This window comes from Drosophila teissieri, chromosome 2R (assembly GCF_016746235.2).
Source record: "Drosophila teissieri strain GT53w chromosome 2R, Prin_Dtei_1.1, whole genome shotgun sequence".
Taxonomy (NCBI): Eukaryota; Metazoa; Arthropoda; class Insecta; order Diptera; family Drosophilidae; genus Drosophila; species Drosophila teissieri.
This window is the reverse complement of record NC_053030.1, coordinates 21,787,152-21,803,836: the sequence shown is the minus strand read 5'-3', so window position 1 is coordinate 21,803,836 and position 16,685 is coordinate 21,787,152. Positions and strand designations below refer to the sequence as shown.

General features: G+C 46.1%; 2 protein-coding genes across 4 annotated transcripts; one reads left to right on the top strand and one right to left on the bottom strand.

Annotated features, from left to right (window-relative positions):
• Positions 1-10,693: 10,693 nt before the first annotated feature.
• On the bottom strand, positions 10,694-11,827 carry LOC122613433. Of its 2 annotated transcripts, none has more exons than XM_043787612.1 (2): positions 11,191-11,827; positions 10,694-11,142 (listed from the first exon to the last, which is right to left on the bottom strand). In XM_043787612.1, exon 1 carries the CDS (start codon positions 11,730-11,732, stop codon positions 11,280-11,282), a length of 453 nt encoding a protein of 150 aa, XP_043643547.1. In that variant the 5' UTR covers positions 11,733-11,827; the 3' UTR covers positions 10,694-11,142; positions 11,191-11,279. The 2 variants fall into 2 exon arrangements, with proteins under 2 accessions (XP_043643547.1, XP_043643548.1); XM_043787613.1 differs by having other exon boundaries at positions 10,694-11,122.
• Positions 11,828-11,931: 104 nt separating this feature from the next.
• Positions 11,932-13,300, top strand: LOC122613432. Of its 2 annotated transcripts, none has more exons than XR_006325688.1 (4): positions 11,932-12,124; positions 12,189-12,856; positions 12,908-12,986; positions 13,077-13,300. XR_006325688.1 is itself a non-coding variant. In XM_043787610.1 (4 exons), exons 1-4 carry the CDS (start codon positions 12,068-12,070, stop codon positions 13,109-13,111), a joined length of 819 nt encoding a protein of 272 aa, XP_043643545.1. In that variant the 5' UTR covers positions 11,932-12,067; the 3' UTR covers positions 13,112-13,300. The 2 variants fall into 2 exon arrangements, 1 of the variants encoding a protein (XP_043643545.1); XM_043787610.1 differs by having other exon boundaries at positions 12,928-12,986.
• The last annotated feature ends 3,385 nt before the right edge of the window (positions 13,301-16,685 follow it).

Below are 16,685 nucleotides of genomic sequence, written 5' to 3'. Positions count from 1 at the left end.
GCAGCCCCCAGCAGTTGGGACCTGTCATTGGGCGCTGCGGTCAGGGTCCACCCCAAAAGCATTTTCATTTTCCAACTTGATTTTCTTACACCTTTACTATTTCATTTCCCAGCATCATCGCTTTGCTTTGCGGGGGCTTCCTGGCGCATTCGTTTTGCATTTTTAGTTTGTTTTAAGTGAATCCTAAATGCTTTTACTACCAACAGTTGGCTTTTCCCTGTGTCTGTAGTTTTTCACCATTATCACTGGCAGCGTTTTACTTGCCAGAATCATGAAATCGTTTTCTCTCTCTCTCTTTAGTTCTCCAGCGTTTTTCCAGCATTTCCATTTCGCTTTTTGTGATGTGTAAATAGCATTTGCAGGTCGGTTACTCACTGCGAAAAAGGGGCTTTCCTTGAAGTCGAAGTGAGATAAAAACGCTTGGCATTGCAGTGCGTTTCATTTTCGACTCGTCTCGTTTCGTTTGTTTTCATTACCTTTTATCGCTGACCCCCAGACTCCTTCCTCAACTGACCTCTGACCCCCGACCCCTGACTCCTGACCCTCCGTGGCCAAGTTAACGAAGTCAGCCATCCCCAGCGACTCTTGTAATTTGGGCAAGACAGAGGAAGGCGTCGCCGTGGAACAGTGTTCATTCATTATGAAGTACGCGCCCCCGAGGAGTTTCCATTCCGTTGCCCGAAAAGCGCATAAAATGTTATCATTCTATTTTTAAATATATACGTATTCGAGAATTCCCAATGTTTTCGTTTTCGCTTTCGCTTTCCGTTTAGTTTGATTCCTTTGACAATTTCCGGTTTGTTGACTCCTTTCTGCTCCTTTGCCTGGGCCACTGTCCCTTTGTTTTGCCGTCTTTTATGGTTTCTTATTTAAAAGCCATAAAATTCAGCACATGTCTTCAATTTGGGTGTCTCGGCTGTCAAATTGGACATTTCCTTCGGGACGCCAAAGGGACCAACCAAACAGAAGAAAAGGGAATAAAACGGAAGCTTGCGTAAAGTTTTGCGGCCCATAAAAAGTGGACTCCATGACCGAAAAGGGGCGGCATGGAAAGTAACTGGGATATGGACATGGACCAGAAGGATATCTATCCTGGCCATTGGCCAAATCAACAGGGAGGAACTGGCAGGAACTGGGAGGGATCGCAGCTTTGATTGCGCTGTCAATTCTGATTTGAGTGTCTTACTTAAGTCGCTCTAATGGGCTGGCTAGGAAAGATACAAAGTTCTCTTTTGGGCTTCCCATATCCATTGACCATCGATAATCATTTGTCGTAGTTTTGGGTCACATTTACTTAAGCCATCCATTTGGCTTGGCTATGTGTTGATATCCAAGGAATGGTCAGTTGGAAAACTGGTTAAGATCCATTGAAAAACTGATTTTAGCTGCTCAATAGATGGAAAAATATTGAAATTTAAGTCTCTCCTTAAGTTTCGTTTCGAATAAAAGCAATTAAAATGTTCGCCACAAAGTGAAAGGGCAACAAACAGCAACAAAAACCAACTAGAGGGCGGCCCAAATGTGCTGTTTTTAAAATTGCGCCCAGTTGAATGCACTTTACGATGCCACGCCCCCCAAAACAAAACAAACTTTCAGCATGGCGCAGCTGTAGGGGGGCAGGGGGAGTGGCAGGAGCTCCGCAGGATATGCAAATTTTTCATTAGTTGAAGGAGCCAACTATCGCCGACGTCATCGTCATCGTCATCGCAATGCCGCCGAGGAACCCTTGGGGCGCCTTTGTGGTCAGCTCCTCGTGGCGATGATTGTGCGATTTTTTAATCAAATCGTCGGCCGATTATGTTGAAACTATAATTTCACGGAGGGGGTGGGGGGAGGGGGAAGGTTTTGGAGAGGGGCCCGCAATTTGTTCGCTAAAACAAACTTGCGCTAAAAAAGAGCTCAGTTTAACACATTTCATATGTAAATACCTCAAAGTACAACACGGCGAGGCATCCCAGTGGATCGCGCCCCTTTGCCACTCCCCTCGGGCAGTAAATTACCACAACACGCAGGTCCCATCCCGACACCCATTGCTATACTCAAGCCATACATATACCCATTCCCAAACCCAAACCCCAACCCAAACCCATTCCCATTCCCGATGCCGTTCTCAGTTCCCAGACGAGTGCAAACTCGTTCGAACCAGGCCATAATAATCGCCTTTAATAAATTATCAGCTTGCGCGGCGCGAAAAACGCGAGGAGCCCCAAACAAGCTGAAGAGGGGGGCTGGTCAAGGGGGGGCGAGGAAATGGAAGGGCGGTTGGGGATGGGCATGGGGAAATGGAAATGGAAGGGAACCTGCATCACTCAGCGGTCAACAATGCAAAAACGGGAGCATGTCCAATGGCCAGACACTAAAAGAAATACTCATTCCAATTTAGAACAGTCTTATACAATGCTTCCGACGACGTTCTTGATTCACCCTATGCATTCAGATACCTGAAAATCTCTGGGTTTTCTGTTAAGATAGCTTTATTATATAGATAAATAATATCATCTTATTTATTGCTATTTTTACAAAGAGAGTATACAATTGTAAACTCCGAACAGACTTTACATTCAACCTTCTACCGAAACAGAACTTTAATTTCTACTCCAATTCAATTTATATGTTGAAATGCCAAATATGTCATTACACCCCTATTAACTGCGATTTTTCTCGCCGTGCAGCTCAAGCGAGTGCTCAGGCGATGGCCGACATTTAAATTGCTTTGCATGTGTTGCACTCCCTTTGGCTGCCACTCCCCCTTTTCGATGCTCCCCTTTTGGCCCCCACTTAGGGGCAACTCCTTCTCGTGTGCTCAACTTGCGTGAAATTTCAATTCCTCGCACTGGGAGCTGGGCTTCAATGGGGCAATTGCTGTAATGAAGTGCTTGAATGCCAATCAGCGGGAATGGAGCGGCCAGGACGCAGTGGGTTAACCTTAACCCATGCAGCCGGGCAGGGGGACAGCAGGGGAGCGGGGCCATTGGCGCTGCAATTTTGACATAATTTTTGATAAGTTGTTAACAAAAAGGTTGCCAAATTGTTGAGCAAATAAGAGTGGATGTTGACTCGACTTCGACCAGGTCACGTAAGCTGCTCCTTTCCAGCTGTCCTTTCAAGCTCTCCTTCCCCCCAAAACCCCCACCACCACCACCCATCATAATTGCTGCCGTTCACGTAGCTGCAAATTTATGAGGTGATTTTTCATAAAACGTTTTCTCCGCACCGCTCGTATGTATCTCGCTCATATTTCCCGCATGTCCAAATTAATTTATGAATTATTTTCTTTAAAATACCGAGAATAAACAACATGGAAGCGAGCAATTAACTCCGCACTCCGACTGGCGCCTCCGGGCGCCACTCGAACTCGAACTCGCTTCTCTTAAATAAATTCGCCAAAGTTTTTAATAGTCAAGTGTTGAAAATTGAGCGGCTGGGTGTTGACTGATTTATACACGATAATGGGCCGGGGAGGAGTGAACATCGCCGCCGGTCAAATGGCCGCCAATTAAGCGGCTTTCTGTTGGTTAAAGCCAAACGTGCCAACTCCACTGTCTGCTGCCAGGATCCTTGGGCCTTCCTTGCCTCCTTTTGCACGTGCAAAGTCCTTCGCATAGTGCACTTTGCAGGGCTTATGTTGGCATAGGTCAGGTGGAAACGGAAATAATGTTTTTAATTGCGCAGAATGTGCCTATGGCAATGGGTTTTAATCAATAACAATACAGGTGTAAGGTAGAAACGGAGAAAATCATACCTCGAATGATCTATGTTAAGTTAAATATTGCGCATACGCCTAGTTGTACACAGTTCATCTGAAGCCTAACTAGTCAACTTGCCTCTAACTTCCTTGACTCGTCCATGAATCATCCGTGTAACCAATCATCTTCGGAGTCATCTGAGAACCCAATGAAAACATCCCCAGCCACAATTGTAATCTGTGACGCAGCTGGGGACAAAACTATCAACAAATTGCCGATCGGTTTCACTTCATTGGCGGCACTAAATTGCAGCGTAACTCATTTTCTCTTCATGTAATCAATGTGCAAATTACATTTTGGCTAAAAGATTGACTCGAATGTGCAGAGAAGATGGCACAATCGGAGGGGGAGGCGGTAGGTGGGGGGTGGCAGTCGTTCAATGTGCTGCGTCAATCAAGAGAACTTCACTTGACCTCCATTTAAATCATTGACGAGTGCCAGCCCGCATCCGACGATGGCGTTTGTCGGTCCCACTGCTGCACTCAGAAAAATCATATTATAAAACAAGTTGAAATATTTGTAATATCCTATAGCTGGGGAATATACCTTATATTCGATTTAATGTACTATATTCCTTTATAAGGATTATGCTCATGCCATGCAGTATATGTGGTGAAGTATTTGAAGACTTCGACTTATTTGCTGAGTGTGTGAAATGGAAGCGGCTTGGAGCCGGGCAATCGGAGACCCAGACCCGGCCAGATGGCAACGGAAGATCCAGCAAGTGTCCCATGTCCAGGGCCACAAAGGAGGAGAGGAAACGCATTGCGAACGTAATCAAGTAATCAAAAGTCCAAATCACGGCTGTGACAGACCCAAATAATTTGCAATGCGGCTGGTGGCCAGAGGCGCCCGTAGAGAGGGGCGCCCCTGCGATCTGCATTGCGTGCCTGCCCCATGGGACGGGCACGTTGAAGGGGCACAGGGATCTGGTCCTCGATGGACACATGCAAAGATGGCACTTAACGAAAGCAGTCAACCGACAAGTGATTGAAGTGAAACAAACCGACGAACACTCAGCAGCTCATGGGCTCCAAAGGGCCAAAGGGGGGGCACCATCCCCCGCAACAAATCAAAGGTGGAGGAGCAGTGGATGGTCAGTGGATACGGTGGTCAGGCTGACTTACATGTGCAACGACATTAACAGACGGGGGTGGGGAAGTGGGAGGCACTGACTCATGACAAATGCCGAACTACGACTTATTGAATGGGCCGATTTCTCTGGGACGACAATCGATGCGGAGCCATAGAAATGTAGGAAAAAAATGCATTTCAAAGCCCAGAGTTCAGACGGAAATGCAATGAACTTCTGACATTTTAAGTGCTGAAAGGTTGGACTTGATTCACACAACGCAGAGGTATTTAAATCGAAAGGTTGAGCGACACAGTAATCACTGCGATATTTAAAGTGCCGATGGAGATGTCCAGAGGTATGCAAGAAAATAGTACGGTTCAGTTCATATCTAAGATAGAACACAAAGTGAATAACTCCACAGATCTACAACTACATAGATCGATTATATCGGGTTTCATTGTATGACGATATTCCAGCCAATTCATATCAATTTGTCAACTGCGACAAATAATCTATATATACCACCCAATGCAGTGACCCCCAATGACCTTGCCCACAGGATATGCCATGGCACTCTGAACTTGTAAGCAGATCAAGGCACGTAGACGAACCTGAGCACACATGGCCACATGCCCACATGTCCAGCCCGAAATCAGGGGGAAAGGGGTAAGATTGGATGGCTACTTCTGCGGCAGTCAGCAAAACTATTGCTCAACTCGTGCGGACAGAGCAAATGGAGGAGTGTGGAGCTTGGAGCTTAGAGCTGGGGGCACGGAGCAGGATGAGGCACCAGACGCGGAGACATTTTTTATGGACGCCTTGGATTGGCGGACGTGACGTTGATTTGCTGGAGGTGACACCCACCCAGGACTGAGGACGAGAGCGACAAGGACTTGGAGTCCGACTCGAAGGCAGACTGGAGGTCCTCAGGAGCAGACGTCATAAAATGTCGCAAGATTTGGCTAACAGAAAAATAAATTGCCAGCTGTCCTGGCCCAGTTCGATTGCAGCTGTCACGGCCATTTAGCTGTTAGCTGTTCAGCTGTTTAGCGCCGCAAAATCTGGGCAAATCCTTGAGAGACCCACTCTGCCATCTAATTGCGAATGCAGCCAGCCAGCCAGCCAGTCAGCTGGGACTGCAGCTGGGTGGCATGGAACGTGAATCGCTTTGGATTCGCTGGCCAACGCCATCGATTTGCGGCCAAAACGGCGGGGCACGTTCCACGTTGCACGGATCGCATCATTTGTGCGGCTCCCCGGGCAAATCAAAGTCGCAGTCGAGGGGGCAGATTGGGTATATTCAGTCAGTTGGTTTGGTAAAACACTCCGTGCTATGCAAATATACAGCTAAGTCACTTTGAGCGGAATCCCGGGATCAGACTACAGCTCACGAGCCACTTTAAAGCCACCGAAATGCGCCCTTTTGGCCCTAATTCGCGACCCATTGGCATTGGCCGAATTCTGTCTTTTAAATTCCCCTTTTTTGGGGCTCTTTCGCGTGGCCCTCAGGTGCTAATGAATTCATAATGGAAGTGGGCACTGGGACTGGCCATAAATTATGGACCGCTGCGATGGGGATATACTTTTAAGGTAATGTCGAAAATAATGGAGAAAAGGGGCAGCCGGAATATTTTGCCCGTCGGCTGTTGTCAGTTGAGCCGGCGGAAGGGAAATTGTATATAAATCTGAATTTGAGTTGGGATTTAAAGGGGAAGTGTACAGCCGCACTTGCGGTCTCACAAAAGATTCACATTTTTATTTTTATTGCGCTTAAATTGCCTCTCAATATTCCTAAAACCAAACAGTTTTGATTACGCTTCCTGCAGATTTATTTGCACTGCTAATCCATGGAGAAACTGACGTTTGATTATCAATTTCAATTTGAGTCGCTAAGAAATTCATGTGCAGTGGCCTCAGCTCGACTTCTTCATCTATTTGCTGTAGCTTCTATGCCAATGTAGATGTCAGCTCGTTATGGATGTTTGCCTTCGGAATCTTTTATTAATTGAATGAGGAAAAATGCATTTTCCGACGGGGCCTAAATCAAATAAATGTTTGTTTGAGCGCGTACCGCAAAAACCAATTTGATTGGAATTAAAATTCGAAATAGAATAAACAAATGTCGGCGGCGAACCCTTCTTCGGACCCACTTTCCGTGCTGGGCAGGAGGGCATCTCTAACTGGAGGCCCAAGCACAGATACACCAATACCACTACCACTACCAGGACCAGGACCAATACCAATCCAAAGTCTGGGCAGATGCTGATGCCAAAGCTGATCCTTAGCTTGTGTTGTAACAAGTTAATTGAATTTGCACTCAGCCAAGCGTCATGCATTGGGGCATCATGAGCTTACGAGTGCACAGTGCGAAAATGCGGTGTAAGTTGACCAATTTATACATCTGACTGGGAAGACAAAGACTCAAAATACTCTGTATTCTATCCTCTGTAGATAGTGATTAAACCAGCTGAAATAGCAGCCTGCAATTCAAAGTTTTTAATTTATTAGTGCGCATCAATTTCAGCAATTTCCAATATAAAAGTTAGATAAACGACTTTGCCACGCTGTTGCCAAACTTTTTCTCCAGGTGGAAAATGAGCTGGGAAAAGCGGAGCTGCTGCTGCTGATACAAGTTGCTTATTTTATGGCCAACTCTAATGGAGGACTCGATTCTGATTCCGGCTTCTACTTCGCTTGGCATTTGGCTTGCCGGTTACCCGGTTACACGGCCTCGGCAGTGCCTTCTCGTTGCCTCGTTTCGCCTCGATTTTTCCAATTTTGTGATTTGCACAGATTTCAACCTGACGTCCTGGGCTTCGCATCCTGCGCATCCTTCGAATCCTGCGCTTCCGCCGGGTCCTTGGAGCCGGGTTAGTTTGTTGCCAGTGCTTTGCGTCCGTGCTTATCCAGCAACATTGTCGAAGGTGAGATGGTGAGATGGTGAGATGGTGGCACCCCCGGCTTCCAAGTGCATTAAGCGCATGTGAACGGGTGCCAAACAATGACGCCTCCAAAAGCCACTCCCGCGGACCCCCTGCAGCCACCCACTGATCCTGGCAGACAAATGACTCACCCGAAGGATTCAGGAGGTAGTGTGCTTTTAGCAGATTAGTTTTCATCATCTTAACATTCCTAATTAATGAGGCCTTTGTCGCCGCTGCACAGCTCCTCCTCCAAGGTGTTAAATCAAAGACCTTAGCCCGGCGTGCATGTCTGATGAGTAATGGGTAATGAGGAGTGCGGGCAAAGTTCGTCCTTGTTTTCCCACTTTCTCCACTTTCCTCTACTTTCTTGCAGATTCCCCGTAATGAGCAATGCAAATTTCCAGGCACCTTGTTAAATGCGCAACAATGGTGTAGTGTTCACTAGATGTTGCCACTCGCTGCATTCATTTTCAGCGCAAAACACACGTTTGCTACTCAGGAATCAGGAATCAGCATTCAATTTCCTTCTCGACATGACATGGCCATCGAAAATCATCAAAAAATATCACAAAATCATAAAATCACATTTCATAAATAACATTTCACAATTATTTGCGTTTGCCATTTTGATACTTTTTATTGAAAGCGATGCGTTGCAGTCATTAACACGCATCCATGGCACTTAATTAGGCCTGGAAAATGGGAAATGTTTGCAGTAATTCAAATGGACATCAACACTTCACTCGATGAATGGCATTTCCTCATTTGTGTTTGATATTCGAGTGCTAATAGTGGTAATAATGCCGCATAATGAGAGCCGAGGCCAACAATGAAAGCCAACTTTTAGTTAAAAGTCAGCGAATCCAAAACAGTGCGAAATGCAAAAACCCAAAGTTTGTAAAACTAATTTCCTCCAACTGATGGCTGAATTTCGGGTGATGGGTGAGGGTGAGAGGGTGAGAGGGTGGCGGACGTCTGAGGGGAAACGTCAAAATGTTTTTGACAAGTCCAATTTTGAAATTTTCAAATTTCGCCGTAATTAACTTTCTGGCAAAGGCAATTAGCGACCGCACACAAACTCATTTATATTGTGTTGCCGGATTACAAAATCCTCGTATACATAGAAATATGGAATTAGCAATTTATACATATATATATATGTATATATATTGAAAGTTTCGCTGTCGCCATCCAATGCGGTTCACCCCATTTAGCATGCTGCTCACGAAGTCTAACAATATCGTAAATAATGGAGTCAATTGCATTTTGCATAATAATTACAGTGTAAATATGCTTACACGGGAGCGGTTCGCAAGTCCTTCAATGTCAATTAGGTAAGGCAAATATAGTTACACCCATTCTCCATTATAAATAATTCTGTCAGTCTCGCAATAATCCTAAAATATATATGTATGTAGTAACATGCACTTGTGTAAAAGGTCTTTGCCAGCTGGGGCGCCATACCCCAACCCACCTGTTCCGCTCCTGGGCGCCTCCTGAGTGGCTAAGTAGTGGAGAGGGCCGGATAACTGGGTAACTGGGGAGCGTGTTAGCAGCCAGCGAGTGAGTGATGAAGCGTGTCACGTCGGCGGCAGAAACAGCAGGAGGAGCAGGAGAAGCAGGAGGAGCTGGAGCAGCAGGAGGAGCAGGAGGAAGGAGGAGGAGCTGGCACAGCGGGATGGTTGCCAATGGGAGCCTCGTGGAGATGCCAATGAGAGTGGCAGCCGCGGTTGGCTGACATTACACTTGTCAACGGGTATAATTGCGTTAACACTCCTCCTTCCTCCCACTCACCAACAGAGATGGCAGCCATGAAGGCAGAGGAATAGCTAGGAACCTAGCCATACAAACTGGATCCATTGTTTAATAAAAATGTTTCAAATTTTTATTGAAAAAGTAGTATTCTTGGCCAAAACCATCATTTAAATGGTCCAAATCTTGAATGTTGCCCCTTGTTAAACTCGTATTTGCATTCCCAATCGATTGGCATTCAAGTTTGAACATTTTAATTTTTGTCGATTTTTTGCAAATTTTGATGATGGTACCCCTTACAAAAAATGCAAAAATTGGCAAAAATCAAATTTACAAAAACCCGCAGGATGGTGACTTGGGTCATTAGTTTGGATCATTAGCTGTACAAAAAAGTCATTTACTAAGGTTTGTGACACTTTTTGGTCGAGTTATGAAGAAAAGTCTCCTATTTTCTAACCAAAAATTCAGTATTTTAGCCAAAACCAGCGATAAAATGGTCAAAATCTTGAATGTTATGAATTTTTAAGCTCGCAATTGCATTCCCAATCGATTGGTATTCCAATTTGAAAATTTACATTTTTGTCGATTTTTCGCAAATTTTGATGATGGTACCCCTTACAAAAAATGCAAAAAATGGCGAATTTTTTTTTCTTGAAAATCGGCTAGAAGTTGATATAAATTGTTAGTATGGATTAGTAGTTGTCCAAAAAACTTATTTTCTTGGGTGTGTGGCTCTTTTTGGCCGAGCTATGATGGCCAAGTATTCAAGTGCCCAAGTGAATTGAATTTGAGTATTTAACATTTTACATTCTCGACCTCCAAAAATGCCAACACTACCTTTCAATGATGAATGCAAACTGCGATGAGTGCGACTGTTCCATGACCATGTCTATGAGTATGGCAAATGCCGTTGACTCGGAGCACAATACACAATAATTGCCAAGTGACGGCAACTTGGGGGCGCATCAATAACGAGTGCTTGTCACCCGGTGAGCCCACCGCCATCCGCCATCCGCCTGCCCCACCACCCATCAATCCACATCCAGGCAGTGCACCTCGGATCCACTGGAACACCGCCGGGAGCGAAATCACACCCATTTGTCAGGGAAAAGAAGTCGGGCGGCAAACGGCGAACAACGAACAAAGTCCACGGTGGCAGCGGCGGCGGCTAATTGCAGTTCATGCGAAAAACATCGTTAATCACTCATTGACAGTTTGTTATTTGTTAAACAAAGCTAATGACTTAATGGCATAAATGGTGTGGCAACTGCACCACGGCCCAAAGGATATCGAAAGTCGAGCCCGTTCGGAGCAGCAGAATAAATGACACGACAGCTCAGGGCAGCCGTCCTCTGTTCCCTGTTCTGTTCCCTGTACTCTGGTCTCTGTTCGCCGTGTTCCGTAGTTATGTAGATAAACAATAAGCTGACAAGCCGGGGCAAAATTAATTGTGCTGGACAGCTTGGGTGGGCGGCCAGACTGGAGGAGGGGCGTGGCCTTGTGGATGATCACGATATGCCCATGGGGCACTAGGGCGAAGCAACTAGTTAGGAGTAGCAGAGGAATCCCTCGTCTCGCGGGATATGTGGATTGGCAACTAGCAAAGATTAGGACTCCTGGGCTTTCTGTAAACGAGTTGTTTAACCTATTTCTTTAATAAGTATTGCACCTATGTATATTTCACAAGAAATACCCATCGTTACTGAAACGGATCCGCATACAAGTCATCCATATCCATGCAGCTGGATAAGGGCCTCTCCCTTCCTCTTCTGTAGACTTGCCTCACCTCAGATCGACTTGGTGTGGATCATTCCCAGCTTCCCCATCCGGCACCGAAACATGGGTCTGTATTAGGGTTCTCCTGTTGTCAACCGCCACGCGGCGGGCGTCCTCCACATTCCGCATGTGCATGACCACCGTTTCCGGCAGATGGAGCACCTTCCGCCGGACAGGATGTTGCAGGAGCGGCACAGAGGGGGCGAGACTGATGGTGCGGGAGGGGCACTGGGTGGCCAGGTCGCACTGATAGCGTCTCATGGCTCTCGTATGGATCTTGTACCTGCAGCAGTTGTCGTGGAGCACCTCAGATTTCTGAGTTCTCGGGCGAGGATGACGGCTTGAGTGGATGTGGGCGTGGTGATGCCTTGTGGGCGGCTTTACTTTAGTTTTCTGTGGAGGATGGCCCTTCCGTTGCACTTTGACTTTCCTTCTGGTCCTGTGGCCTTTGTGTCCCATTTACTCGCTGTGATAACAACTGATTTTGTAACAACTTAATACGCTGATTTCTCTGACATTGTTGATCATTTCATTTTCCAAGGCCTTTGCGATGAAAAAAGTACGCTAAAATCTGAATCCTTGGCAATCATAGTAGGTTTTTTCCCTGCAATGTCAGAAGTCTGGGAAGTTTGCCATTCCATAACTCATTCGTATTTATTTCATCGTAGGATTCAGATCTATTGGTAGAAAGTAAAACAAAAAAAAAATTCTAAAAATTCAAGTTCTATACAAATTTGGAGTGACTTATTTTTAAAACACTTTCGGAATATCCCGAGTTTCTCCACACATTGATAATGAATTTTTGCTCAGTGCCCTACGAAGCTGATTACGGCATGTACGCCGATTCCAAGGTACAAATAGATGCATTGTTCTTCTAGTTTTGGAATACAACGCCCTGTTTTCCCCATGTTTCAGATGAAAAGCGTGCCACAGTACCCCCTGGGCATGGGTGCCAGTCAGGGTCAAGGACAGTCCATGGCCATGCAGCCCCTGAATCCGCCGCAGATGAATCTGCAGATGCAGATGCCCGTGTGCCAGTCGGGCGCCTCGTCGTACCCCATGCAGGGTATGCCGCTGGGCATGATGCAGGGGGGCAATCAGATGACTCCCATGTCCACGATGAGCACCCAGCTGCCGATTGGAGCGGTGACGCCCCTGAACAGCATGACCATGATGCCCATGATGGGCAATCCCATGGGCGCCATCGACGCCCCCGGCATCAATGCAGTGCTGCCCGACCTGCAGCCCATGAGCTCCATGAGCTCCATGGGTCAGATGCAGCCGCTGCAGCAGTACACTCCGACGGGATCTTCCACCCAAATGCATCAGGGTCGTCTGACGGGCGGCTGCAGTACGGGAATGGCCGCGGCCTGTCCGTCGTCGCCCACGAACCCGGGCAACTGGAGCTCCAGTCCCAGCGCCAACCAGATGTGGCAATACAGCCAGCCCATGCAGAGTCACCAGCCGCAGTACCAACAGCTGCCGCACTTCCAGCAGCAGCAGAGCCCATCCCAGCAGCAGGTCAGCCGGATGAAACCCTCCTACGACGCACCCATGTACCGGGACATGCGCAACGGTCTGAAGTGAGTTAATCTCGCCCAGGGGCTGGCTCGGCATCCTAATTCGATCTGTAGCAATCCTTTTTAATCCTTAGCACACCATCCATGCACGATTCTTCGAAGTACAGCAAAGGCAATCAATCATTCAATTGTGGTGAGTACGCGGAAGTTTTAATACAAAAAGGTTGTCCGCTCAAGGGAGCGTCCGTATAGACACCAATGAAATACAATGTTTTGCTTTCAGGAAAAGCGGTTACCAAGGTCCCCCATTGGCGTTGACGAACCCCTTGAGCCCATCATTAGTTGTTTTTGTACTTTTGCATGATTGGTGTCTCTTTATTTGCACAACTTGTTCCAAGACTTCCCCTACGCAAGCAAACACAGATACTCAGCCCACAAGAAACACAGACATGGTCGCAAACATGTTGGTGTGGAATAAATAGTTTATATGTTATGGCCGAAAACGAATTATTCATTTGTAGTTTTTCATCCGGCGACTTTAAACGCCCTGATTTATGGCCATCAGACATCAAAATTGGCAACATGTTCGTGGGAAGCGGAGAGTGGGGAGGGGGCTCAGCGAAGGAAAATTGGACGAGGGAAAGCTGAACTGGCGATGAAAAATTTATGCTGACCGCATGATGAACGCATAAAAAATGTTGCCAACTTATGGCCAGAATGCAATCCACAACCCAGTCGCTGTGCGGAGTATAAACAATGGCTTTATCGGCCAAAGGCATCAGTTGGTTGGCTCACTCCCTTCTACCCCCTTTCCTCCCTCTGTTCCAAGTCCCAAAATCCCTTTCCTGCGTCCCTCCAGAGTCGTTAGATTCTGGCCAAGCCGGGCCAAGGTGTGAATATTTTATGTGGCACTATTTTGATACCATAAATCTTTTAGTAGTTGATTCAGCAAAGTTCTGCGTGTTACCGCATTTCCTTCTGTGGTTTCAGCCCAGTTCGACTCGCTGCGTTTCTTCAATTTCTGCATTTTGTGGCCTGGCTTTTGATTGATTAAGTTGGGTATTTAATTTAGATTGCATATCAGTTTTGGTTCACCCCTTTGGCCTAAACTTTCTTCTTTAAAACCCAAAAGGGGCAATCATCTGTGCCCATTGGGAGCACAATGCGCAAATCCCATAAGATGCACATACTCGAAATTGTTTTTAGCTTTTAACATTTTTCAGAACGCATCATTAAAATTAAAAGAATGTAAAATGAGGAAAAAAAGGAAAAAAAAAGGAAGCCACAAAAACAGACAGCTGAATGGACGTTGAATGGACAATTTGAAAAGTTTTGGGCAAGGAAACGGCAGCCCTGGACAATGCGAATGTTCCAGCTCCGGGTGAGAAGTTGTCCGTAGTGGAGGCGGAGCTGTGGGCGGTGGGGAAATTGTCAAAAGTTTTCGGAGGAGCCGTACATAGTTCTCCATGCGCTCCTCGCTGCAGCTGCCCTCTGGATGCAAAATTTTATTCATGACGGAAGCAATACTCAAATTTCGTCTATTAATATCTGGGAAAAGGGTTTCTGGGGGCGCTGGACGGACGATTCCTGGGTGCAGCTGTCAGCCGGAGCCGGGACCAACTTCCAGGATCTCTGCGTACACCAACATCTGTCCAAGTGCCAGTCCAACTGTCTGTTTGCCTGGCTGACACACACACACACACACACACACATACCGTCGCTCATCTAAACAAATGCGCATACAGATGTGGTCAAATGCGGTTGGTGGTGCGATGCACTCGAAGAAATAACTGACCAGCTTTGGTCTGCAAAACCTGCTATAGCCCATCCATCCATCAAACACGTTGCCACAATTAGCAGCTATGTATGCATATTCTTTCATTTACTAAGACTGCCAGACATGGACCTTTTTTTTTCCAGTGCCAGTTAGCCCGGTTACCCATTGCTAACGTAACCTCAAATTGCATTCCTAATTCCTATTCTACTCCATCTCATCCCAGTTCGCCGGGGGAGCACTTTCTGCAAAATGTGCAATTTCCGCTTGAAAGGCTGGATAGCTGGCTGGCTGGATGGCTGGATGGCTGGCTACAATCCATCCACGAATTCCTGGGAATATTTTGCAAAGCAGAAATTTATTATAGCCATTTTATTATTTTGCGGCCAACTTCATGTTGGCCCCAACATGCATGCGTCATATTATTGTCCAAAGTGGAGCGGAACGGAAGTCATTCAGTCAACCAGTCAGTCAGTCAGTCATCCAGTCAGTCAGTCAGTCAGTCAGTAAGTCAGGTGAGGTGGCAGAAACACTTTCCATCCGAAGAAGCCAGGCGCTAAAATATTCTAGCCACTTACATAGCGCAAATGTTTTGTTTCGGATTGGTGAGTGAAACGAGAGCTTTTTGTTTTGCAAATTTGAATAATTAAAATAGTTGGCAGTAGATGAGCTTAGCTTTTCGCAGACTTGGTAGATTTACTGAAATGTGTACATAAAACTGGCTTGTTTATCCATGCAATTACCTAAGATGAGTCTTAAATGGCTCTGCATTTAAGTTTGCATAGCAGCACTTCGCGGAAGCCACGAAAATTTGGCTTTAAAGTTGCAAAGGTGCATAAAAGTATGCTATAAATCATGTATACTATGTACTTTTACTAGAATCTTGGGACTTAAGAAACAAATTCTTGAATGCAATATTATTTGAGATGCATTCACTTATCCCCGGCTTACCGACATTCAGAACACTTAAAATCGCTCGAAAATACTTAAGCTGCTGTTTGTCAATTACCATTTACACTGCCAGCTTGTTGGTTTGATGTCGAGCAACGTTGTGTTTTAACCCCAGCAAAGGCAAACTTGTGGCATCTACAATGAACATGAATTTTAACTTGTCGTTTGTTGCATTTGTCAACTGCTGTTGTTTTTGCCGGCACTTCCTGTGGCTCCTGTCCATGTGCCACTCCTCGCTATTGACAGAGATCCGAGGGCTAAACTCATTCGCACTCGGACGGAAATGTTTGAGTCCCCTCAGTGTGCGTTCACTCTCCCATCTCTCTCTTCCCCCCACTGGCCATCTCTTTCATCGCCGTTCAAGGCGTCTCTTTCGCACGCTGCAGCGCAGTGGACAAAGTTCGTGTGCCTTGTTTTAGAATTTGCAGTCAGCAGTCTGCTCTTCGGATTGTTGGCCCCAAGCCGCCCAGCCGCCTCTTCTATGTGGGCCAAACTTTTGAAACTGTGCCAACTTTTGGCTTGTTTTTGCCCGATAACTTCATCATCGTGGACGTCCTCTCGTCATCCTCATTCTCATTCTGATTCTCATTCGAGTAGAACCAAAATGGAAAAAAAGAGAGCAAAAAAGCCAGCTAACAAAGAAAATGAAAACTCGTTGGCCAAATGTTTTGTCATGATTTTCCCCTTCCACATTTCCAGTGCGCCTCATGGACTCCTGTCTCTCTGTCAATGGAAAATCTGCAAGTTGACTGGCCAAGCACATCACTTGGCCAGATTATCGAACATTCAAGTCGCAGCGACAGAATCCTAACTCAAAACTGGTTTCAGTATGTTGTCAGACATGCAGTAAATCCAGAAATGGATAATGGCAATCTGTTATGGAATTATTATTTTATATTTCATTTACCAGTGGCATCGAAACTATTCGCATGATAAAATTTCCCTGTGTAGTGCATAAATTGCGAGAGATGAGAGTGTAGAGCCATAAAGTTGGTTCGCATCGGAGAAATGCGAGATATGAAAGTTCATCCATGGACCATTTTCCACCTGAGCTAATGGCCCTTTGTTTTTGCACATTTTGTAGCTTTGAGTAATTAAATTTATGGATGCATAAAATGGCAACCTGTTCGAACTTCGGTCCCTCCTCTCCTCTTCAAATGTCGGACT